At 35.5% G+C, this 20,251-nt stretch overlaps 1 protein-coding gene across 2 annotated transcripts in view; it reads right to left on the bottom strand.

Moving 5' to 3' along the window:
• Nucleotides 1-20,251, bottom strand: part of ANOS1 (anosmin 1) — a 139,879-nt gene that overhangs the window by 33,579 nt on the left and 86,049 nt on the right. For both annotated transcript variants that reach the window (XM_035344677.1, XM_035344767.1), the window contains exons 5-7: nt 17,519-17,703; nt 10,006-10,135; nt 116-318 (exon numbers count right to left, since the gene is read on the bottom strand). In XM_035344677.1, coding sequence (XP_035200568.1) covers nt 116-318; nt 10,006-10,135; nt 17,519-17,703 — 518 coding nt within the window. The remainder of the gene's footprint in view (nt 1-115; nt 319-10,005; nt 10,136-17,518; nt 17,704-20,251) is intronic.

Genomic DNA, 20,251 nt, shown 5'->3' with positions numbered 1-20,251 from the left:
ATGTATCATATTTTTGATACTTCTAATCTATTTATTTTATGCCACAAATAGGTTTGAACATTTCAGAATTAACACACACACATATTTCTGTCCCATTTGCTATTTTCTTTCTTACCCCATCAGTAATCTTCCTTCTCTTTTTTTTAGCTGGGATCACATATTTGCTGTGCGTCCAGCTCCAGAAGACTTTGTAGTGGTGCACTGGAATATCAGGCTCTTCTGGAAGATCCCAAGTAATCATTACATTTACAGTTCCATCACTGTTTGCACTGATATTGGCAATTCTGATATTAGATGGAGCTGGTGGAGCAGACGGATCTGCAATTAAAAAAAATAAATATATCAAAAAATCATCTTCGGTAAGGTAAAGATCATATTCATCTTATGTATCTACTAGCTACACACAAGCTGTATTAAACATTCTTGCTACACTTATGAAAATTCAGGCATAAAAAAACTACAAGTGAACTGGCTTTTTGTAAATTCCAGAAATCCAAACCCTACTCAAACTACAATTATGTGCTTGCTTACCAGCTTTGAGACTACATTTCTAGGATTTTTGTTATATTGTTGCTATGATCAAAAATATTACAAAGCTTTATCATAATGTTCATAGGTTTAATTCTGGTATTAACTACTTTTACACAATGACTGTAAAAAGCTCCTAGTCTATGAGTGGCCTTCTGTAGTCATCCAAGAATTACATGGTGGAAATGCTGATTATATATTTTTTTTGGTGTTCTCAAAGAATCCTCGAATGAGAATATTTCTACAGGTTGAGTCTTTCTTAAAAATTCTTGTATTGATATCCACTACCATGGGACATAAACATGTCCTTAGAATAAATGTAATTAAGATGTATTAAGCTTCCATAGAAGTCCATATTTATATTTTTATAATGACAAAAAAACAATTAACTATCCCTGTTATTTATTTCGCTATTCTGATCTAATTTCTGATCAATATTACCTGCGATATTATTCCTTCAATTCTCTGTGTGTCAACCCCAGAGTCAAGAAGGACACCTGACAGTTAAACGTTCCACAACTGAACCTCTTACAATATTGAATTTTAGATCCTCCTTGGGGTTCTAATATAAGATATACTGTCTCTGAGTCAAGTGAATAAACGGAGACTTTGCAGCTGAGCTTCTGAAAGTCAAACTTGCTATATATCTATATACTTTTTAATCATGATTCTCAATCTAAGTAATCTTAGAATCATTATAAAAGAATGCTATCAAGAGTGAATATTGCAATATACTTATTTCACCAGCAATTTAGTGAAAAAATATAAGACTTTGAAATTTTTATTTTCTAAATGCCTGTGGTAGACAAACATTAGTGGCAAAATATAATGAAAATGCAAAAAATAAATAGATAAATTGATAGATGAATAAATAAATTAAACACTGTGACTCAAAAAAAAAAGAAAGAAAAAGAAAAAAAAAAAAAATTAAGGGTAATAAAAAAAAAAAAAAAAAAAAAAAAAGGGAAATTTGGGAAATTTGGAACAATTAAGGCATGGGATGAAGCTGAAGCCAAGAAAAAACAATGTGATTGAGAAAACCACTTTCACATAAATTTTCGGCCAAATGAGCCACCACTTACTGCCAGAAATAAAACTGAAGGTGTGCAGAGGAGACACCAGACATTCATTTACGGCACAGTTCACCTGAATCTTTTTTATAATGGTTAATGAGCTGTTAAATGAGCTTTCCAGACATACTAAATTCATCTGATAATCCCTATGATAAATGGTCTCATTGAAAAATTCCTTCATTTAGGTCATACAAACTGACACATTCAGAATTAATAAAGACAGCATTTCCTTTTAAAAGATCAGCAGATGTGAAATAATGGCTTATTCCTGTTATTTAACAGGAGTCTTGGTTAAACAACATTGGATGCTCCTGTTTCCTCATACATGCCATTTTACTTAAATAGTAATGGATGCTCCTGTTGCCTCACACATGTAATTCAACTTATCTTTTGGACATAAGCATTACAAAGCATACCTGAGTTTAAAAATTCTGGAAATTGAACTTTATTTTCCTAATAATGAGAATTCATTATTTCTCTCTTTCTCTATTTTTTTAATGAAATTGCAAGCCAGATTCTTTTATTTCTTTCTGTCTTTGCAGAAACACTTTTCATACATTTATTGCCTTACCTGTGAAGGACACATCTCTATTTTAAACATATACAAAGCTGTATATTTTAGAGGGGATAAATGTAAGAGATTAACTTCTATAATTTGTTTTAGGTAACTGGCTTGTATTATTGTCTAACCTAATTCCTCATCTACTTCTATCGCTTACTAAGTAGGTACAAAATTAATTTTAGATGCAATAAACAGAATCACGAATCAGAAAACCTAAATCAAAAATTAAGCATTCATCTTCACTGAATTAAAATGTTAGGGTTCTTTTTTTTATGTTATCTGACAATGTATTATGACAATAAAACATTTATAACCTGAAGTGCAACATGATAATATTACTGCAGGTGAATTATTCAGGTTATCTCCCAGAAGTACTATGCATCATGTATTATGTATACATAACATATGGGATACAATTAAAGTGTTTCAGAGATTATGTCTTCATGAATGGTCAGATATAAGCCTAAACAATTCTAACTGTACAACATCTTTGTCTTCATTTTGTAACTGCAAAAGATTCTAAGAGCCCTAAAAATTCTAAAAGCTAAATGAAGTTGGTCTTTGGACAAAGTGTATTACACGATTCAAAGTATTTTCAAGTTCTGTTCATCAACTTTTCATAGATCTAAAGAAAATGATTTTTTGTTTGTTTGTTTTCTTCCAACATTCCTTGTCAAGTATTTATGTCCCCACAAGAATGCAAGATAATGTGTAACTATCCTTATATGAAGTTGGTGACTGATCAGAACTGAGCTTTTAAGTGTCTCAGCATCACAGGATTTTTCTTTTAGGTAACTTCAATATCCCCATTTTTCTCAGTAGCATAATCAGAAACAAAAATAGTAAGAAAAAGAACTGTGTACATATTGAAAGTAATAGATAATTTCTTCTGAATTCTACAGTACCAGGATTTCACCCTGTACTTACTATAATTCCAGTTTATTGAAAACATCATATTCTCAGTAGCATTTCTGCATGCTCTGTTCACTAGAAACAGTCCAGTCTGCAGACAGAGTGTAGATTTGTATTTAAAAAAGAAGAAAAAAAAAAAAAACTGTTTTGCCTTTGCTGAGGGAGAATTGTGCATTAATCCATTGTATTAAAAATCATCAGGTTAAGGAAAGAAAAAAACATCCTCCTCTTAAGTTGAATACACATGTGAAACAATATGAAATAATAGAAACACTTTTTTCAAGCTGTCTTTTGTTAGCCTAGCAAATGCCTTTGAAAAGGGCATTTGAAGAGGAGGAAGAGGAATGGTTGTAGATGTGGAGGACAGAAAGGAAGGAGTTCTGCAGCTGACAGACATGAAAAGGTAAGGTATTTCAAATTGTCACATTTTCAAGAAGGGCTTTTTTAAAACTCATAGATTAAGCTGTAGAAAATAATAATCTAGAAGCAAGTAAATTGACCAAAGACAACAACAACAACAAAAACACTTTGGAATGGAATGGAATGGAACGGAATTTGGGTACTTGAAATATGAAGTCACTTAGTGAGTGGCTGAAGATCCTTTCCATATTAAGTATTTCCATACCACTATATAATTTATTCACATATTTCTATGTCTCTCTGTACCATTCATCACTATTATAACTGACAGAATTGTAACTTTTTAAGTCAAAAAACAAGAATATTCATCTTTTCTTTCATTAGAAAGGACTGAGTTTCACCAGCAAGAAGGAATAGCAACTAGGCTAGATATTGTGATCTCTGTTATTAATGGAGGAAAACAAACAAACAAACAAACAAAAAACAACAACAAAAAAGCCCCAGACTCAAAAAGGAACAAACAAAAAAAAAATCAAAAACACCCCAAACCTCCCCCAAAGTCCTTCCCTAAAAGCAAAAAAAAAAAAAAAAAGGAAAAAAAAAGAAAAAAAAAGGTTAAGTAGCCTTAACAACATGCTCCTTCATAATGCATGCCTACCATTTACCAGATAATTGTATTTTTTCTGTTTTTTTAAGTCTTCACAATTGCATTATTGAATGGAAAAGTCATGCTTCTACAAGGTGTTCTGTTATGCTTCTGTATGTCTATGCAAACACTAAAAAGCCATACACAACTTGTGTGCTGAAATATTTCAAAGTCTAATAACTGGTACTGAACTATAAAGCTTATATACATAAAATGTTTGTTAACCTGACTATGAAGCTAAACTGGAATTCTGCTGACTATAAAGCTTAACAGCCACTCTGCTATTAGCATTCATATATCTGTGATCCCTTTGACTGACTGCCCACATGTATAATTCAGATACATGAACATTAAACTACTGGAATGGAAACTACTGCCAGTTTTTTCAAATTTAAAGTTCTGAAATTTTATATATATGAATTTATCTGACTGTTAAATCAAATTATTTGGTTTGCAGAAAGAGTGATGATAGTTGCGGCTTTTCTTTTGTTGTTTATGCTACAGTTCAAATAAAATAAAAGCCATTATATATACTAGAATTTCACACAGACAGTTGTCCTCAAATTTGAAAAATTCTGGTATCAGCAGCTTGACAAGTAAATCACTTCTCACTGCTAGAAACGATAGCTTCATTAGGTCAAGGCTGAGACTGCTGTTCCAGCAAATGGAGTAAGTACTGCATTTGTCTGCATTGCATCTGGCTTGAGTATACCCAAAGGACTTAAATTCTTGTCCTGCTGGCTACTCAGCTATCACAAGGAAAACTCTGTTTCAGGCCCCAGAAGGGAGGATTCCTCACGTCTAATTAAAAAAAAAAAAAAAAAAAAAAAAAAGCACCATATCATCACCATTTCAAAATGCACATCTTTCTACATTCATTTATTAAAATTAGTGATAGAGAGTTTATCTTTTACAAAATTCTTTCAATCAATAGGATTTGGAAGTGCTTTGCAACCTTAACAGCATGGGTAAGCTATGCTTACAAAAATCACATCATACGTTGCAGCAAATGCATTCACTTTGGCTTTAAATGGAGAAACTGTAATGAAAATAAATAAATAAATAAATGATTTGAAATATATGTCATAGAGGAAATAATGTCATTGGAACCTGGAATTCCCAATCTGAATTGTAAAAGCGACAGTAAATTTGACTCCATTTTAAACCCTTTCTTACATAGATTTGTCTTTTTTTCCTGACTTAAAATGGATCACACATTGCTAATTTTTAAACATTACGCCTACCAATGCTAGAAATCTGCTGAAGCTGCTTTACAGACTATTTTCCAACTTTTAAACAGTTCCAAGGCATAAGCAGGACGACTGGATTTGCCCAATGGAAATGGCACACATAAAGCAGCTGTGCAACAGAATAAAAAACTCATTGGTCCCAAAGGAGCAACAGAAAGAATTTTATTGCCAGGAGTGGGTGTCTGTTCTGGTTTTACTAACACTCAGTAATGCATGCATGAAATCTCATCCAGCATAGTACTTATGTGCTGTGAAAACAACGTTGTCTGCTTCCTTTTGCTAGACAATTTATCCTGTGTATGCTAGCAGCTGCCTTTATGTTGAAGATAAAAACCTTTAGTAGAGGTAGAAGGATCAGATGGTTTGGGCTCATTGTGTTGATCATACAGTCCCTTTTTGCCTGTGAAAATTGCACAGTACCTAACTACAGAGCAGAAAGATAATATATTATACGGAAATGTTTAATGCTGGTCCCTCTAGTTAACTGCAGTCCATGTTACTTCTCACCACAAAACATAAAAAGCTGAAAAAAGTAGCCTAAAAATCCAAATACAATTGCAAGTTGTATTACTAGAGCCAAGTAACTTCTGGCAATTTGGGTTAGGCTATCCACTGCCCACTTAATGGAAGAAAAGCACAGACAGTTTTTTTTCCAAAAAGACTTATTTATGGACTGTAGGATCAGTACTCTCCTCCCCCTTTAGCAAATGAAACAGCTTGGAGAGAACCAGACAAAGTTTGAAAATAAGTATATTTGTACCTTTGGGAATCAAAATATTCTGCCAGTCATTCTGTTAGCTTTTTGCTGTTATTGCAATTTTTTTTCATTCAGTGGAAGATGAAAAGCAAAGCAAACACAATTAAAAAAAAAAAAAGTGAAAAAAAAAGTGAAGTAGAAATAACAGTCAAAATATCATAAAGTTTTGATCAATTTTAGTTGACAGTATCAGTCAGAAAAGGACACACTCTCCAAGGTGCAGCATTCACTCCATATTCTAGCTATTCTGCTCCAAAGAGATAGGCATAATTTAATCTGTGTCTCTTGTAACTTTGGTATCAAATTTTAGAAAAATGAAGCATCACTTTGTTCCGTGTGAAGGGCCATGCCAGACAGGCATGAATAAATGCTTTATTTCCTTTAATAAGAAGAAATAAACAGCATAAAAAATTATCTCTGCTTATGCTCTGAATATTTCATAAATTATATATCTCAGCTGTGTCACTTTCATTATTTATTATTTACATATTAATGCAAGAAATAAACACTTGAGGCAGTGTAAAACAGCTAACAAACCTTCACCTCAACTTTTTACTGTGTAAGAATATCTACAGCTACAGCGGTTAAAAAAAAAAAAAATCAAAACACAAGTAAATGAATGGTGTAGAGCCATTATAGCTGGAATCTTTGATGAAATGCTCTTTTGTCTTCCTGTTTTTGTCTTTTTCATGACTGGGAAATTAAAGCAATTTGGATAATAAGGATCTTTTTAGTGATAGAAAAGTTAATGGAAATTACATACCTTAGGAGTTGCACAGTTATTTTGAATAAAACAAAACTTTGCTGTGTCTACTTAGAAACCATATTTTTGCACTTGTAAAAGACATAGAATAGCATAAACAGTATTTCACTAACCAGACAAGAAGTCTCTCTCCAAGTAATTACAGTATGAATGTTTTTGAATGTTCTTTTTAACAGTTTAAAATATTTAGTGACAGAAATATTATAACACATTTGTCCTCCTTTAAAAAAAGTACAATTTGCTACTCATTGTAATGTAGGATCAACTGTTAAAAATTCAGCATCTCACATGAGAAACTGTCTTATGAATTGCTATCACATTTCCTCATAAAAGGATTTATTTTTGAAGAAAACTTCTGGTAAGTCTGACGAAGATAATAATCTTCTCTTGCTCTTGGCACAACGTGATGAATTGAAACAGTACAATAACTGATGTGAGTTTCTGTCCACACTTTACACAAACTTACCACAGAGAGCCAGCAACCTTACAAAGGTGATGTGCCAAAGTCCTCTTGCCTTTTCCAAATTAGAGGTTAAATGTGCCTGTAGGAGCACAGCAGGAGACAGTAGATGCTGGCATGCAAAAAAACAGGCATATCTGATCAGCAGTTTCTTGCCTCTCTGCCAGTAAGGGGCCGCCACTCCCACTGAGTTCCAAAGTAGTAATTAAAAGTCTATATGACACTATAACTGTTACTGCTGAGTGCCTACTCAGGGACATCGATGCTAAGAGGTAGTGGTTGAAGCAACCCAGTGTCTTTCCTGACAGTCATCACCCAGCAGCATCTGCATTTGAGTCACTTAATGCTTCCGCGTTTCATTTGGCGAACACGGTACCTTTGTAACATCCACTGACAATACCAAAGCCTTTAAAATAGTCAAATGAACCGCTGAAATAGGATGACTCTGGCTACAGAGCTGATAGTTAAATGAAGTTCTTGCTGTTTTCTTGGCAATTCATGACTGGGGGCTGGAGTTTAGATTTGAAAATTGCTATTGTGAGAGTTACAGTATCTTTTTGAACGGTGCTGGTTACAATACTTTATGCCCTTATCAAGATTCCCATTGTTTTGGTTTACTAGGTACGAGCATGCACTGTCTTCTGCTGTCCTTGTCACAAAGTCCTAAAAGTGCTTTTTCTGTCTCCTTCCAGCAGACAGCCATAAGCAGTACTAAGGTGAGCAAGTGCTTTAGGGGTAGCTACGGAGACCACAGAAAAAAAAGAGGTCTCTGGTATCTAACATGCAAACATTTCAAAACTCATGAAAAACAAATCACTGCTACTTGGGATATTATTCTGAAGGAATATCTTTGTGCTTATCACGCTGTCACACTTCTTCAGAAACCCACTTTTTCTAGGGTCAGACACTGGGCTAAGGAGACATTTAGTATGACTTAGCATGGATGTTCTTATATTCTTTACTAATGTAGGTGTTTTGAACAACATGCTCCTGTGGTGAGCAAGTGCAGCAGGGGACAAATCTAAGGGGGAATTTAATACACATCCTGCTTCAAAATGTCATGCTCAAGCCAAAACCTCAGCATTATCATGATATACGTTTATGTAAGTGCAGTACAGTGGTTCCAAGCAGAATAGTTGGAAAATCTTTAGAAACTTAGTAAAACAACTGGCAATGATCTGAGTTTAAAAGAAAGTTGGTGCCAGATTTAGAAATGCAAAGCTATATCTGCTGAAGTGCAGGTCGTGAAAAGAAAACCAACCAACCGAACAAACAAAAAACAGAAGAGAAAGCCTCTGCTGTTGCTGAATCCTTGCAGTAAGATCAACATAGCTTGAGGGAACTGTATTTTTGATGTCATTGAAATGGTGTGCTACTTAAGTGTAACAAACTCTTAAAATAATACTTCTTTTATATTCATAAAGGTTTGTGGTCACAACAATAATGGTATGACTATGCCAACCAACCTTCCTACCACAAATGGGGTTATAGCACCAAAATTATTGAGTCTAATGTAGACTTATTGAATAAATAAATAAACCATCCATATCATTGAAAGCACTTGCATGCCTATATAACTTTATCTACAATACTATTTTTTCTAGGATTGATTATGGCCAAACAGCAAGCTAAAAGCTAACATGGAAATCCATGCATGGTGACTGCTTATATTGTAAGTCAATTCTATCTTTGGAAAGAGGAAATGCATCCCTTGAAGTATTTGTTACAAGAGTGTAAAGATTGTTACTACTAAAACAAAGACAAGTCCGTTCCATTAGAAACTTTACCTCAACTGGTAATACAGTGAACAGTACTAGATCTCATTGTTTGGCACCAGTCAACTAGTATGGTCTGGCTATTTCCACATTATGAACTGTCTTTACGAAAGGGTAACCACATCCAGATTGTCTGCTGGGGATGGTTTCTGGCCTGTGCTACTGTGCCTCAAAGTCATCTGGGTAAACTCTGCTTTGTGTCAGTGAAAAGTGCATCAGAAACAACTTTATGGGACAGGAGATCTGTTTCCAGCTCCCATCGCCCCAGTACCATTTACTGGTACATTTCCAAAGTTATTTTATTACCTACATCTCTTGCAGAACCAGCAAGAGCAACAAATATTCCTACAACACTTAGTGGATTGTCTATCATGCCTTCCTAATGAAGAGAAACATTCTACTAAACACTATTATGCCCTTTTTATCCCTAAGCCCTTATGATTAGTGCTTGCAAGGGGAAAGTTATATAAAGAGAGCCTGTAGTTCTATTAAAACAATGATGCTGCAATTCTTAGATATAGGCAATAAAATATTTCTGTACGCTTCTAAGCATATGGCAGGAAAGTACTTATAACTATAAAGGAAATTAAGACAAACATCTTGGAATAACACGTTGAAACCTCACTTCCTTCATGTTTCAAGGTCAAGGTCATGTTGTTTGATACCAACAGTGTGGAAAATGTTTAAAAGGAGGTTTATTCATTGAGACCCCTTACTGATAAAAGAATAATGATGTCTTTAACCTTTAATTCCTGTGTTGACTTCAAACAAATCTCACACCATTTCTAAAGCTGATAGTAACATGGCCAAAAAAACCCACCTGTTAAAAACCTTCAGCCACAAAAGCAGGAAGATCAAGTTGCACTCCACACGTGAGCGAGTAGAAGGTGAGCGCCAGCTGTAGGGAACCACAACTCACCTTTCGAGGAGCGGAAATGCTTGCTGGGTGCCGTGAAACCCCTCGTCCCATGCACATTGACAGCTGCCACGCGGAACTGGTACCATCTGCTCGCTCTGATGTCTGACAGCTGGACCCTCTCATCCGTAGTCTGGTGGGGAAAATGTCACAATTACACTTTCTGTTCAGATGTGGCTAGTTGTGCTCTCTGCCACGTGACACCCATTAAGCAGACTGGGAGGTAGAGGACCCACCTCTTTAATTCATGGAAGTGTCAACAATTGTGAACAAAATCACATAACCAGCACATTTTACAGTGTATTGCAGGTCTCTTCTAGAAAAGTGACTTTTAGAAAACTGGCCAAGTGTTAAATTCACAAAATTACTTTTCAGTTAACACAACTTTCACCAGAATATATAGGGCTTAGCTGATCAGGTACTGACATTTCAGGGAATTCATTACCCCAAATCAAAGGACTCATTTCTCCAGATCCTGAAATGGTAGTGAGTCCAAAATGGCTTCACAAAATCCAGAGCTGTGAGAAGCCACCTTTTCTGGTTCATAGGAGACACAAAACCCTCAAGTAATGAATGCAAGCCCTCTTGAGATCCTTGGCATTTATGTCAAAATGACACTCTAAGCCTTAACTTTTCTCTGCAGACTTTTCTCAGGTTATAGGAGATGACCTTTCCGTCAACAACACCCACTGAGACTGCTGGTGTCATGAATTCAATTTCCAGCTTCTGCAGGGAGTGCCTTAACCACTGAAATATGGAATAAACATAGATGCACTCTGAACCCTTCCAGTAGGAAGTACTTTAGTCTGAGGCCTGTTTTTCTGTTTTATCCTGTTTTTTCCTTTAAGCTTTTAAATATTTGTCTTCTGCAATGTTTCTGATTTTTTTTTTCTGAGCTACAAACAACAGACCTGAGCACAACCTTCTGGTAACAGCTGAATCACTGCCAATTACATAATAAATATGGTGTTTTTAGAACTCATTAGAAACTCATCCATTTGTGGCTGATTTTACATTTGGAGTCACCTCTCAATTATCCAAACTTCAAGTTATTTCAGACTGTAATGTTTATTGTGTTTTAATCTAATTCTTAATCAAAATAACACATGAACTTGAAAAAAATGACTTGTATATGTCTAAATATACTACGCAACCAATACTGAATATCTTTATTGACCAAGATGCAGACTCATTAAGAAATTTAGTGACATCTATTTATTTTTAGAAGATACTTTCTGTAACTTCAAAAATCTACCATATTAGTTTCAATGTTACTTGCAGTGATGCTAAATACTACCCAAAGAAGGCACGGTGTAATTTCTGCTTTTAGTTTTCTTTCCAACCTGTGAAAGAAAGCAGCAGCTCCCAACCTAATTCAGATAGCCAGAATGTCAGGAAGTTGCTTCAGCTATCCAACAATGGCATTTTTAATGTCCCAACCAATAAAGTTTGTAAATATTATTCTGTGCTTAATCTCGTCACTTGTTGACAAAATTTAGGGAAAAGGTCATCTATGTGTGCATGTGAAGGAAAGAGAGCCTTTTTAAGCTGCACTATAGACTGCTCTCAGACTGATATGTTTTGCTACTTTGAGACCCCATGTATCCCTGCTACTCAGAGTCCTTCTCCTTTCAGAGTCCTACATTTATCTATTTAAGCTGGGGTAACAGTCCCTACACTTCCGTCATCTTCCTCATCTTTTTTTTCCAATTTTTAGCTTTTACATTACCTGTAGAATTTATTATCTAGTTGAATGAAGGCGTTCCTAGGGAAGAAAGAGACTATCTGAACCAGTTTTATTACTATTTTCATTCTATAGAACACTCAAATGTGCTAGCTTGTTTGTTTGTTTATTTTTGTTTTTCCCAGCATGAAGACCCACATACTCAACTATTTACAGACAAGACATGACAGTGAATTAGAGTGATATAAACTACAACTATATTAACGGAAAAATAAATCATGGATATATTCAGGATACTGCTGCAGCTGAGATCCTGAGATTACTCAGGACCTAACTGTAATTAATTAGTTACAACATTGTGGATTTTTAAAAACAGATTTACTGAATTTAGCTACAAGGTAGGCATAATGTGAATAGACTTGACCCCAAATTTCTCAACTGAGGAATCTCAGTTGTCATTTGCATGAGCTCAGTTATTCTCTTAGGGCTTGTTTAAAACACAGTATTTCATTTGTGTCAGTGTTCTGTGGCAACTGTGAGATGTTGTGGGATCAAATAACGTGTCAACCCATATCACCAAAATTATTTTAATATATGAACAGGCCTTAGGCTTATTGCTTTCGTCACTGGTTTTGTTGGCAAAGCTCCTGTTAATCTCAGTGGCATGCAGGAGGTGTATCTGTAACTAAAGCTCCTGCACTACAAACTACTTTGGCACCTCTAAGCAAACTTTACGTGGTTTTAACATATTTCAAGAAAGAGCGAAGTACTGTTGAGATATACTACTCTGCTGGTAAATTGAGTATTTTGTTCAATTACTTCAGTTAGTTCTCCCTACTTAAGTATGTTTGAAGCTGAGATCATAACACTGAAAGTGCTTTTCATATCTCTCTTGTATTAACATGAGCCTGCTAAATGGCATGCTGAGTAGTATTAAGTAACTAAGGGTTGAATTTCAACACACACTTGAAATTCTTCCTGCATATTAGAGAAATTATTAAACAACAATTTTAATGATGTCTTAGAATGCCAATATAACGTTTTAAAGAATTTAATCAATGAAAGATGAAACAAAAAACTCACCTCTTAGATAAATCATTATTTTTATTTTTATTTTTATTTTTTTCTATTTATTATGCATTTACTTAAAGGAAAAAAGTTTTAAAGCTAGGTTCCAATCCTAATATGCTTGTCATTTGGATTAAAATAATATAAAAAATGAGTCCTCAGGCAAAATCACTGGCCAACATGTCCTTCCTCAACATCATCCTAAATTCGATAAAGACAAAGATAAGGCCCCACTAGATTAGTTTAGTTAGTTTACTATATAATTTTATATAAGAGCAGCATTGAATCAAAATGACATAACCTGGAGAATACAGACGGTAGCCTGACATCTCTTCTCAAGAGTGCATCCCAGGTCCAAGGAAAAACAGGTCATATCCAGTGACCAAAAGGAAGGGCTGTCAGCAGGAAGGGCTGTCAGCACACAGGGAGAATTTGGCTGGCATTGACGTGGTACTGACTCATGTAAGAAGCACTGATATTTCTACTCTTTTCCTAGCTGTTTAGGCCCTCTCCTGAAAGTAGTTCCGTCATACTGTCTTTCCAAAGGAGATTATTTGTTCTTCTCTTCAAGATGCCTTGAGAAATCTCCTTGCTGCTCATACAAATGACTGATGATTAAAGTACGTTGCTGGAGCATGGATGACCCCTATCTTCAATCCCATCCTCTGTCTGAGAGTTTGGGAGAAACCCTCTTTGCCTGCAATATTGAATTATGATATTTTTTGCATTCATGGGCAAAACATTTCCTCTGAGCAAAGCAGGCTTAAGGTTTCAACAACAGATTGTAAGGGAAAGGCATAATTATTTATGATAGGGAGGGAAAAGAATGAGAAAATACAACTCAGCCACATAGCAGTTAGGCGATTCAGATGGGATTTTGCATCACCACTCCAAGGATTTTTTTTCTGTCTTTTATATATAAGTAAGAACTGGTGTAAGATGGTCTTTGTAGCTAAGTCTGGTACAGAATACTCTCCACTTTCCAAGGTTTAAAATAATCAAAGGAGTATTTCTTTGTGTTCATTCCCTTTCTCTCACGCTATCAATCTTGGATTCCTTTCTGTAGTGCAGGGGTTTACTGGAAATAGTAGCGATCACACCTATCTTCACACCTATCTCCACACCTATCTTCACAGAATCATAGAATGGATTGGGTTGGAAGGGACCTTAAAGATCATCCAGTTCCAACCCCTTGCCATGGGCAGGTATGCCACCCACTAGATGAGGATGCCCAGGGTCTCGACTGGTCTTGAACACCTGTAGGGATGGGGCATCCAAAACTTTTCTGGGCAGAAAAGTTTATTTTGAAATAATGCACAGTGAGAAAGAATTTACAGTTCAAAGAGTGAAGGGATATCATCCAGGGTGTAAGAAGAACTAAGTTTACACTTCTGACAAAGAAGCAGCTTGACAGTACCACATTCACTCCTCTGCCAAAAGACAGCAGACCTCCCCTTTTTTGTGTGAATGGAATCCTTCACAAGGTGGGCACTCTTTAGGAATGTTTATCAAAGCAAGCTTCTTCTAGATGATGGAGAAAGAAACCTTCAGTTTATGGGACTGGTGGTTAGCTTCAGGAGGGATTTCCTGCTGTCAAGAGCTGAGAAAATTTTGGACATCCTTAGAACCAGAAGTTTAGGTGTTTCAGAAGCTGAAAGTTTTAAAAAGGATTAGCTGTCCACAGAGTTTAGACAATTCCAAGAAGCACTAAGGTTTGTCACAATTAAGCTAGCAGTAAATATTGCTCTTTATTTATTTTAATAGAGGAATGAAGTAGTAAGTAAAATTCATTAATCTCTGCCTTCATGCATGTACACATATTTGACATCCACTCACACAATACAGAGATGTGCTCTCCCATCTGGAGATAACAAGCACAGCATATTTGAATTAATTTAATTAGTTAAATTAATATGATTAAATATCTAAGTATCAAATATAAACAGCAATATAAGTACTTTTAGAAAGCATCTCAACAAGCAGAATAGTAAGTTTGCTCATCAGATATATTGTATTCTCATGGGATAGTGCAGCTGGCCCTATGTAATTGGTTAAACCATAAAAAGCAATAGTATAAGAAACTTGGCATAACCACTTTGAACACTGCACATCATAGTTAACTTACTTATAACAACTTATATCTTAGTTCCTGTAGTTTTTATATCAACTAATGCAAATTAGTCAAATTGTTAGCTGCATCAAGTTTTCTCAAAAAAGGACAGCAAAAAATTAAAGTTAAAAAGTTCCCGTTTCCTGAAGTGATAAAAAACTAAAATTATTTTCAATGTGTTTGTTTTCTTTATATTCTTTGAGAGTTAAATAATGTATTAGTGGATTGTCTCCTCTCTTAAAAAGCAAACATCAAAAACATTCTTATGACAATACAATGCGAACGAAACAAACTTCTTCAAAACTATTTTTTCAATACCAAATAAAAATTCATAAGAGACGTGAAAACATGTTAACCCACATTAATGCAATAGAAGAAAGCAAGTAAAAAGTAAAAAGTGAAAAGTAATTCCTTTAAAAATGTTGTTCAAAATTATAACCCCCTTTGTGATCTTCCTCTGCTCTGTACGTGCTCTCTAACTTAAGTTGCAGAGTAACAAAAGGGCATCATCTCCTCTAGACTGTCATGCCCCAGGAGTTTTCAGCTATATGGCTAAGCTCTTCACAGCCTTTACCTATAATCAAAGTCTCAGACCCCAGTGCTTTGGAATCACCTGATTACACTTAATATATTTGACTGCCCAGCAGGAGGTCTAAAACTACAAACACCGTTGAGTTACATTTCTCTATAGAGACAGAAATTCTTATTACTAGCACCCCTTAAGGGTGCCCAGCCTGTAATGCCCCATAATGTACACACAGTTAGCAAAGCCAGTCAGGCATCCTGAAGCTCCTTCTCAACTCACATCCCCAGTGGGGTCTGTTTCACAATCCAATACACATCTCTCATTATGCAGTAGAGACATCAAAGTTCTCAGAACAATGTCAGTTGGAGGAGGCTTATCCAGCCCTTCTTCCTCCATGTGACAGACCCTCAGGAAAAACAACTGACAGGATTCTTACCATTCTTGCACAGGAACACATTTCTAAAACCCTCTCTCCTGTACATCCCTGTGAGATGGAAGAGATTCATATATGCTCCACAACTGTACATACTGCTTGCTTCCAGAAATGTGCATGAGGTCTATTTCAGGGATGAGAAAAAGCACAGCAGTGTGCTGCTACCTTTGCAGTCCAGACCACAAGCCAGAAGAACTGTGTTTCTACAGCCTAGCACATATACATAGCATGATAACTGTGAGGAGCAGTTGACATCTGGCTTATGTTTTCTACATAGTATTCTCCTAGTAGCAAAGGCACTAAGTTGTTTGCTGAATATGGAGAATGCAGACTGAAGATCTTCACATCAACTGAGACAATAAATGTCACTACAATTTTATCAGATGTGAGGGTGTGCATGTTCGTTTGGATGCAATTGCACAGGCTGGGTTTCATGCCAGGCTCAGCTGAAGGTCATTTTTCCTGAGCAAGACTCTAACATTGTAACTGTCCCCTGTAGTACTGCACTAAAGCTAAGGACTTCACTTTTGAGTGTTCAGTTGTACAAGCTTCCCATTTTAAGATACCTTTTTCCTACACAATCTGAATGTAGAATGAACACAGATTGCCACAGAACTTCAAATCCTTACTTTATTTTGTGAATGATTCTATCTATTCCCTCTTTCCTTTTTCCTAGCTATGACATTTTGCAGGTCTTTTGAAAATCAGCATTTTGCTTTTCTTGTCAGCAGGGATGAGGGTGAAGCAGTGAAGATAAACGATTGGAACTCTGCCATACAGGTGAACTGTCAGCATGTTAAAAAACAGATTGAAATTGGGAAGGAACTAAGTGAAAATTTATGCTCTGTTGGCTGCTTCTCATTAAGAAACATTTGCTCATGAATCTTACATTTTCAGCCTGGACTGCACTGAGTGATAAGAGCATGACATCATGGGCTTTTCTGAATTGGGAGGGCAACATCTGAAAAAAAAATGACTTTACAAAGAATAAAGGTTTTAGTCTTAACACTCCTGATTTTAAAAATTGAACGGCCTTTTTATCAATTACATTTCTTAGCATTTTGCTAAGAGCAAAGCCATGCCTTGGAGACCATGCACACTGACTTCAAAAGGACATCTCTCATATGCTTCCTTCACTATATTTTGGTATCTAACTCCATGTTTTTCAAGAGATTCATGGCTTTTTGGAACTCCCATCTGAACAGATCACAAGTATGTACTTACAAGAAAGTATCACTCCTTGTCTTATGAAAATCAAGCTTGATCTATAGATCTTTATCTGTAGAGAGTAAATCTACAAAATAAACTCATTTTGAAAATATAAATCTCTGAGTATTATTTTTTGGGGGGACAAGGAAAGAAATATTTACTTCTTTACTAATATATTCACACATTTTTAATGATGTCATTTTCTATACCTATCAAAAGGATTTGATGTTTCTATAACTGAAAAACTGTAAGTAAAAATATTGAAGTTGATTTCTGCTGAATAAGTCTGGAAAACAGCTCATTGAGCATTGGAGTAAGATCTGGATCCTGCCTGTGGCTAGCTCGTGACTTAGAGAGAGACCCTAGAAAGGGATCGCTGTGTATCAACCTCCTTACTTACAAAGTGATCTAACTCTTTGACCTGAGGAGGAACTTCAGATCATTGTCTGGAATCTAGGGATTCTTACCATTTAACCAAAAACTGACCTGTGCCACTGTTTGCCAGTTAGTAGCATCATCCTCACTAGGATGGATTCCTTGATTCCACCTCCTCTGAACAACATAGATCACAGGCTCAATGGAAATATTGAATTTTGAAGACCACTTCACCTCCAGGTCTCCAGATTGCAGTTCTATGAATTTTAACTCTTTCCGGGGTTTCAGTGGAACACCTGCAACAAGAACATATAAACAAAAGTATTTGAATAATTTACAAAACAAGATGAAACTATCTGTAGGTGAAGCTGTATTAAAAAAAATAAATAAATAAAAATACTGGTAAAAAAGATGGTTTGTCAAATGGAAGAATAAAACTGGGGAAATGGGTAGGCTGATAAGTATGTGCAGTCAGAAGTGTTCACAACAAGCCTACCTCTGCCAACAGTGAAATTTGTTTAAAAAAAATACCTTTAAAATTATTTATTTCATATAAAAACTAAAGGTACTGAGAATCTGCAAGTTGTGAGCTAAAACTTATCTCAGTGTTTCCAGATATGATTTGATAAAATGGACAAAGACCCTTTGATCCCAAGCAGCTATCTGTACCTGTCATTCAGATTTTCACCTAATTTTTCTTTAAACAAATCTAATGATAAAATTTCCACAGCTTCATTCATCAATTCTTGCAGTTCTCCTGTGGAAATCCTCCCATTGGACACAGCTCTTCTCCAAAGTCATGCCTAAAACTGGACACAGACCCCAGCTAAGCCTTTACTGGTGTAGTCTAGAGTAACAGGATTATCTGACACATCTTACATTAGTCTGATGTATGCAAGTATGCTGCTTGCCTTCTCCTGAGCAGCTTGCAGCCATACTGTATGATATGTCACTCTACACTCTTCCCTAAAGATCTAGGAAAGGTAGTTCCAAGGCTTCTTGAAATAAAACTGTTGTATCTGATATATACAGTGCAATTGCTGCAGTACAGGGGAAAAAAAAAAAAAAAAAAAAAAAAAAGTTCTTTTTAAAATTTAATGGTAATTTCTCATTACATCGTATCACTGAAGGACCGTTCTTCCTGTTGTTCCTACTTCTGATAACACTGTAACACTGCCTTTTTGAAAATATTTGCAGTAGCTTGAAAGAAAAAAACTCTTCCAATTTGGCATCTTTTGATTAAATCAACACATCAAGTATTAGATACATTTCCCTAGATAGTTATTAGGAGCTCATATATTTGATTGTGCATCATATTGTCACACATAAGACTTTTATGCTGACATACAATTCTTCTTAATAGTTATTGTATGAATTTGTGTTATTTCACCATTTCAGCAGGGGCCAACAAGTCCATCTGTATGCACTGGTTCTATAAATTGTAATATAAATGTTTCTACTCAGTCTGTCATAGATGGCTGTAGTACCAAACTTCCTTAGGTAAACAAACTGCTTTTATATTCTAAGATGTCTTCCAAATCTGATTAAGTGATTAGCTACAAGTCAATAAAAATCAATATTTTAGCCATTGAAGAAACCTAAAATCAACCTGAGGAAAATCCAGTACTAAACTCTGGTTAACACCACATTTTAAACCCTGGATATCATTCCACAGCCAGATGCCTTAGCCTAGTATAACAAACATCACAGATCATGTCAGTTCCAATTTCTATATTTGAAAATCCTTCCTTAATTATGATGTACAATAATTCTTCAATTTGCATGTTAAGAAAACTTCCATCTGCTCTGCATTAGGGGCAGTTGGATTCACTTGATTGCAAGTTACTCAGCCTCTCTGGTGTTATGTAATTGTGTGCAGATGGATTGCAGCAACATAAATGACTAGAGCATCACACAAGTGCATTTTGAAACACTTTTGTAGAACCAGCATCATCAATTTCATATCCAGATGTGTAGATCCAATCATTCTTCAATGTGCTTTTTATTATGTAAATTGTCAGCCCTTTCATCATGCTGGGACAAATTAGTTCTCTGAAGTCTGTAGTGTTTGAAGAATTCAAATCACTGACTCTCATACATGTGCAGTACCAGAGCTCAGGAAAAAACATTTCTAAAGGTGTCTTTCAAATCACACATGCATCTCTGTGCTATGAAAAATAAATGCATGCTGTTCCAACATAAGAATCTGTATTTTAAATGTTGGTTCCATAGGAATCCATAAAGCTTCTATGGAAGGGTTTCGGACAGTAAAGGTTACACTTATGTCACCAGTACAATTCTAAACACAGTTGTTCAAAGACTCAAAGATGAACACCTCTAAAGCTGTACACAATTGTTTTAATACAAAACTATTTTTCATTCACCATGAAAAAGCTATTAAATTTTGGATGACTGTTCTGGCTCCAACTATCCAATTATGACACAGTCATGCCATCATAGCCTTTAAATGTCACAAAATTCTCTTCACTATTCACTTTACTCAGATCTGCAGTTTGGTCTGCTTTAGTAATTGTTCCCTAACATGTTCCAGACAAAATTGGTTAGGCTGGTTTAGGCAGTATGAACCCTGAAACTTTCTTTAAAAAGGGGGCCTGGAAAGTTCACAGAAGTTGGTGTACTATCACACTGGAGAGATCACTAACTACTGAACAAGAAAAAGGTGATGGGTAATTTTTCAGCAGTATCCAGCTGAATGTGGAAAAAGAGATACATGTCCACATCCTTACTTAGGGATGCATATGTGTATTTAGACAAAGTGAAAATGATCAAACATTGGACATCACTTTTTCTTCCTTTTTGTTCTGTGTTTTTAAGCTTATTTCT

This window comes from Oxyura jamaicensis, chromosome 1, assembly GCF_011077185.1.
Source record: "Oxyura jamaicensis isolate SHBP4307 breed ruddy duck chromosome 1, BPBGC_Ojam_1.0, whole genome shotgun sequence".
NCBI classification, from domain to species: domain Eukaryota; kingdom Metazoa; phylum Chordata; class Aves; order Anseriformes; family Anatidae; genus Oxyura; species Oxyura jamaicensis.
This window is presented reverse-complemented; position numbering and strand designations above follow the sequence as displayed.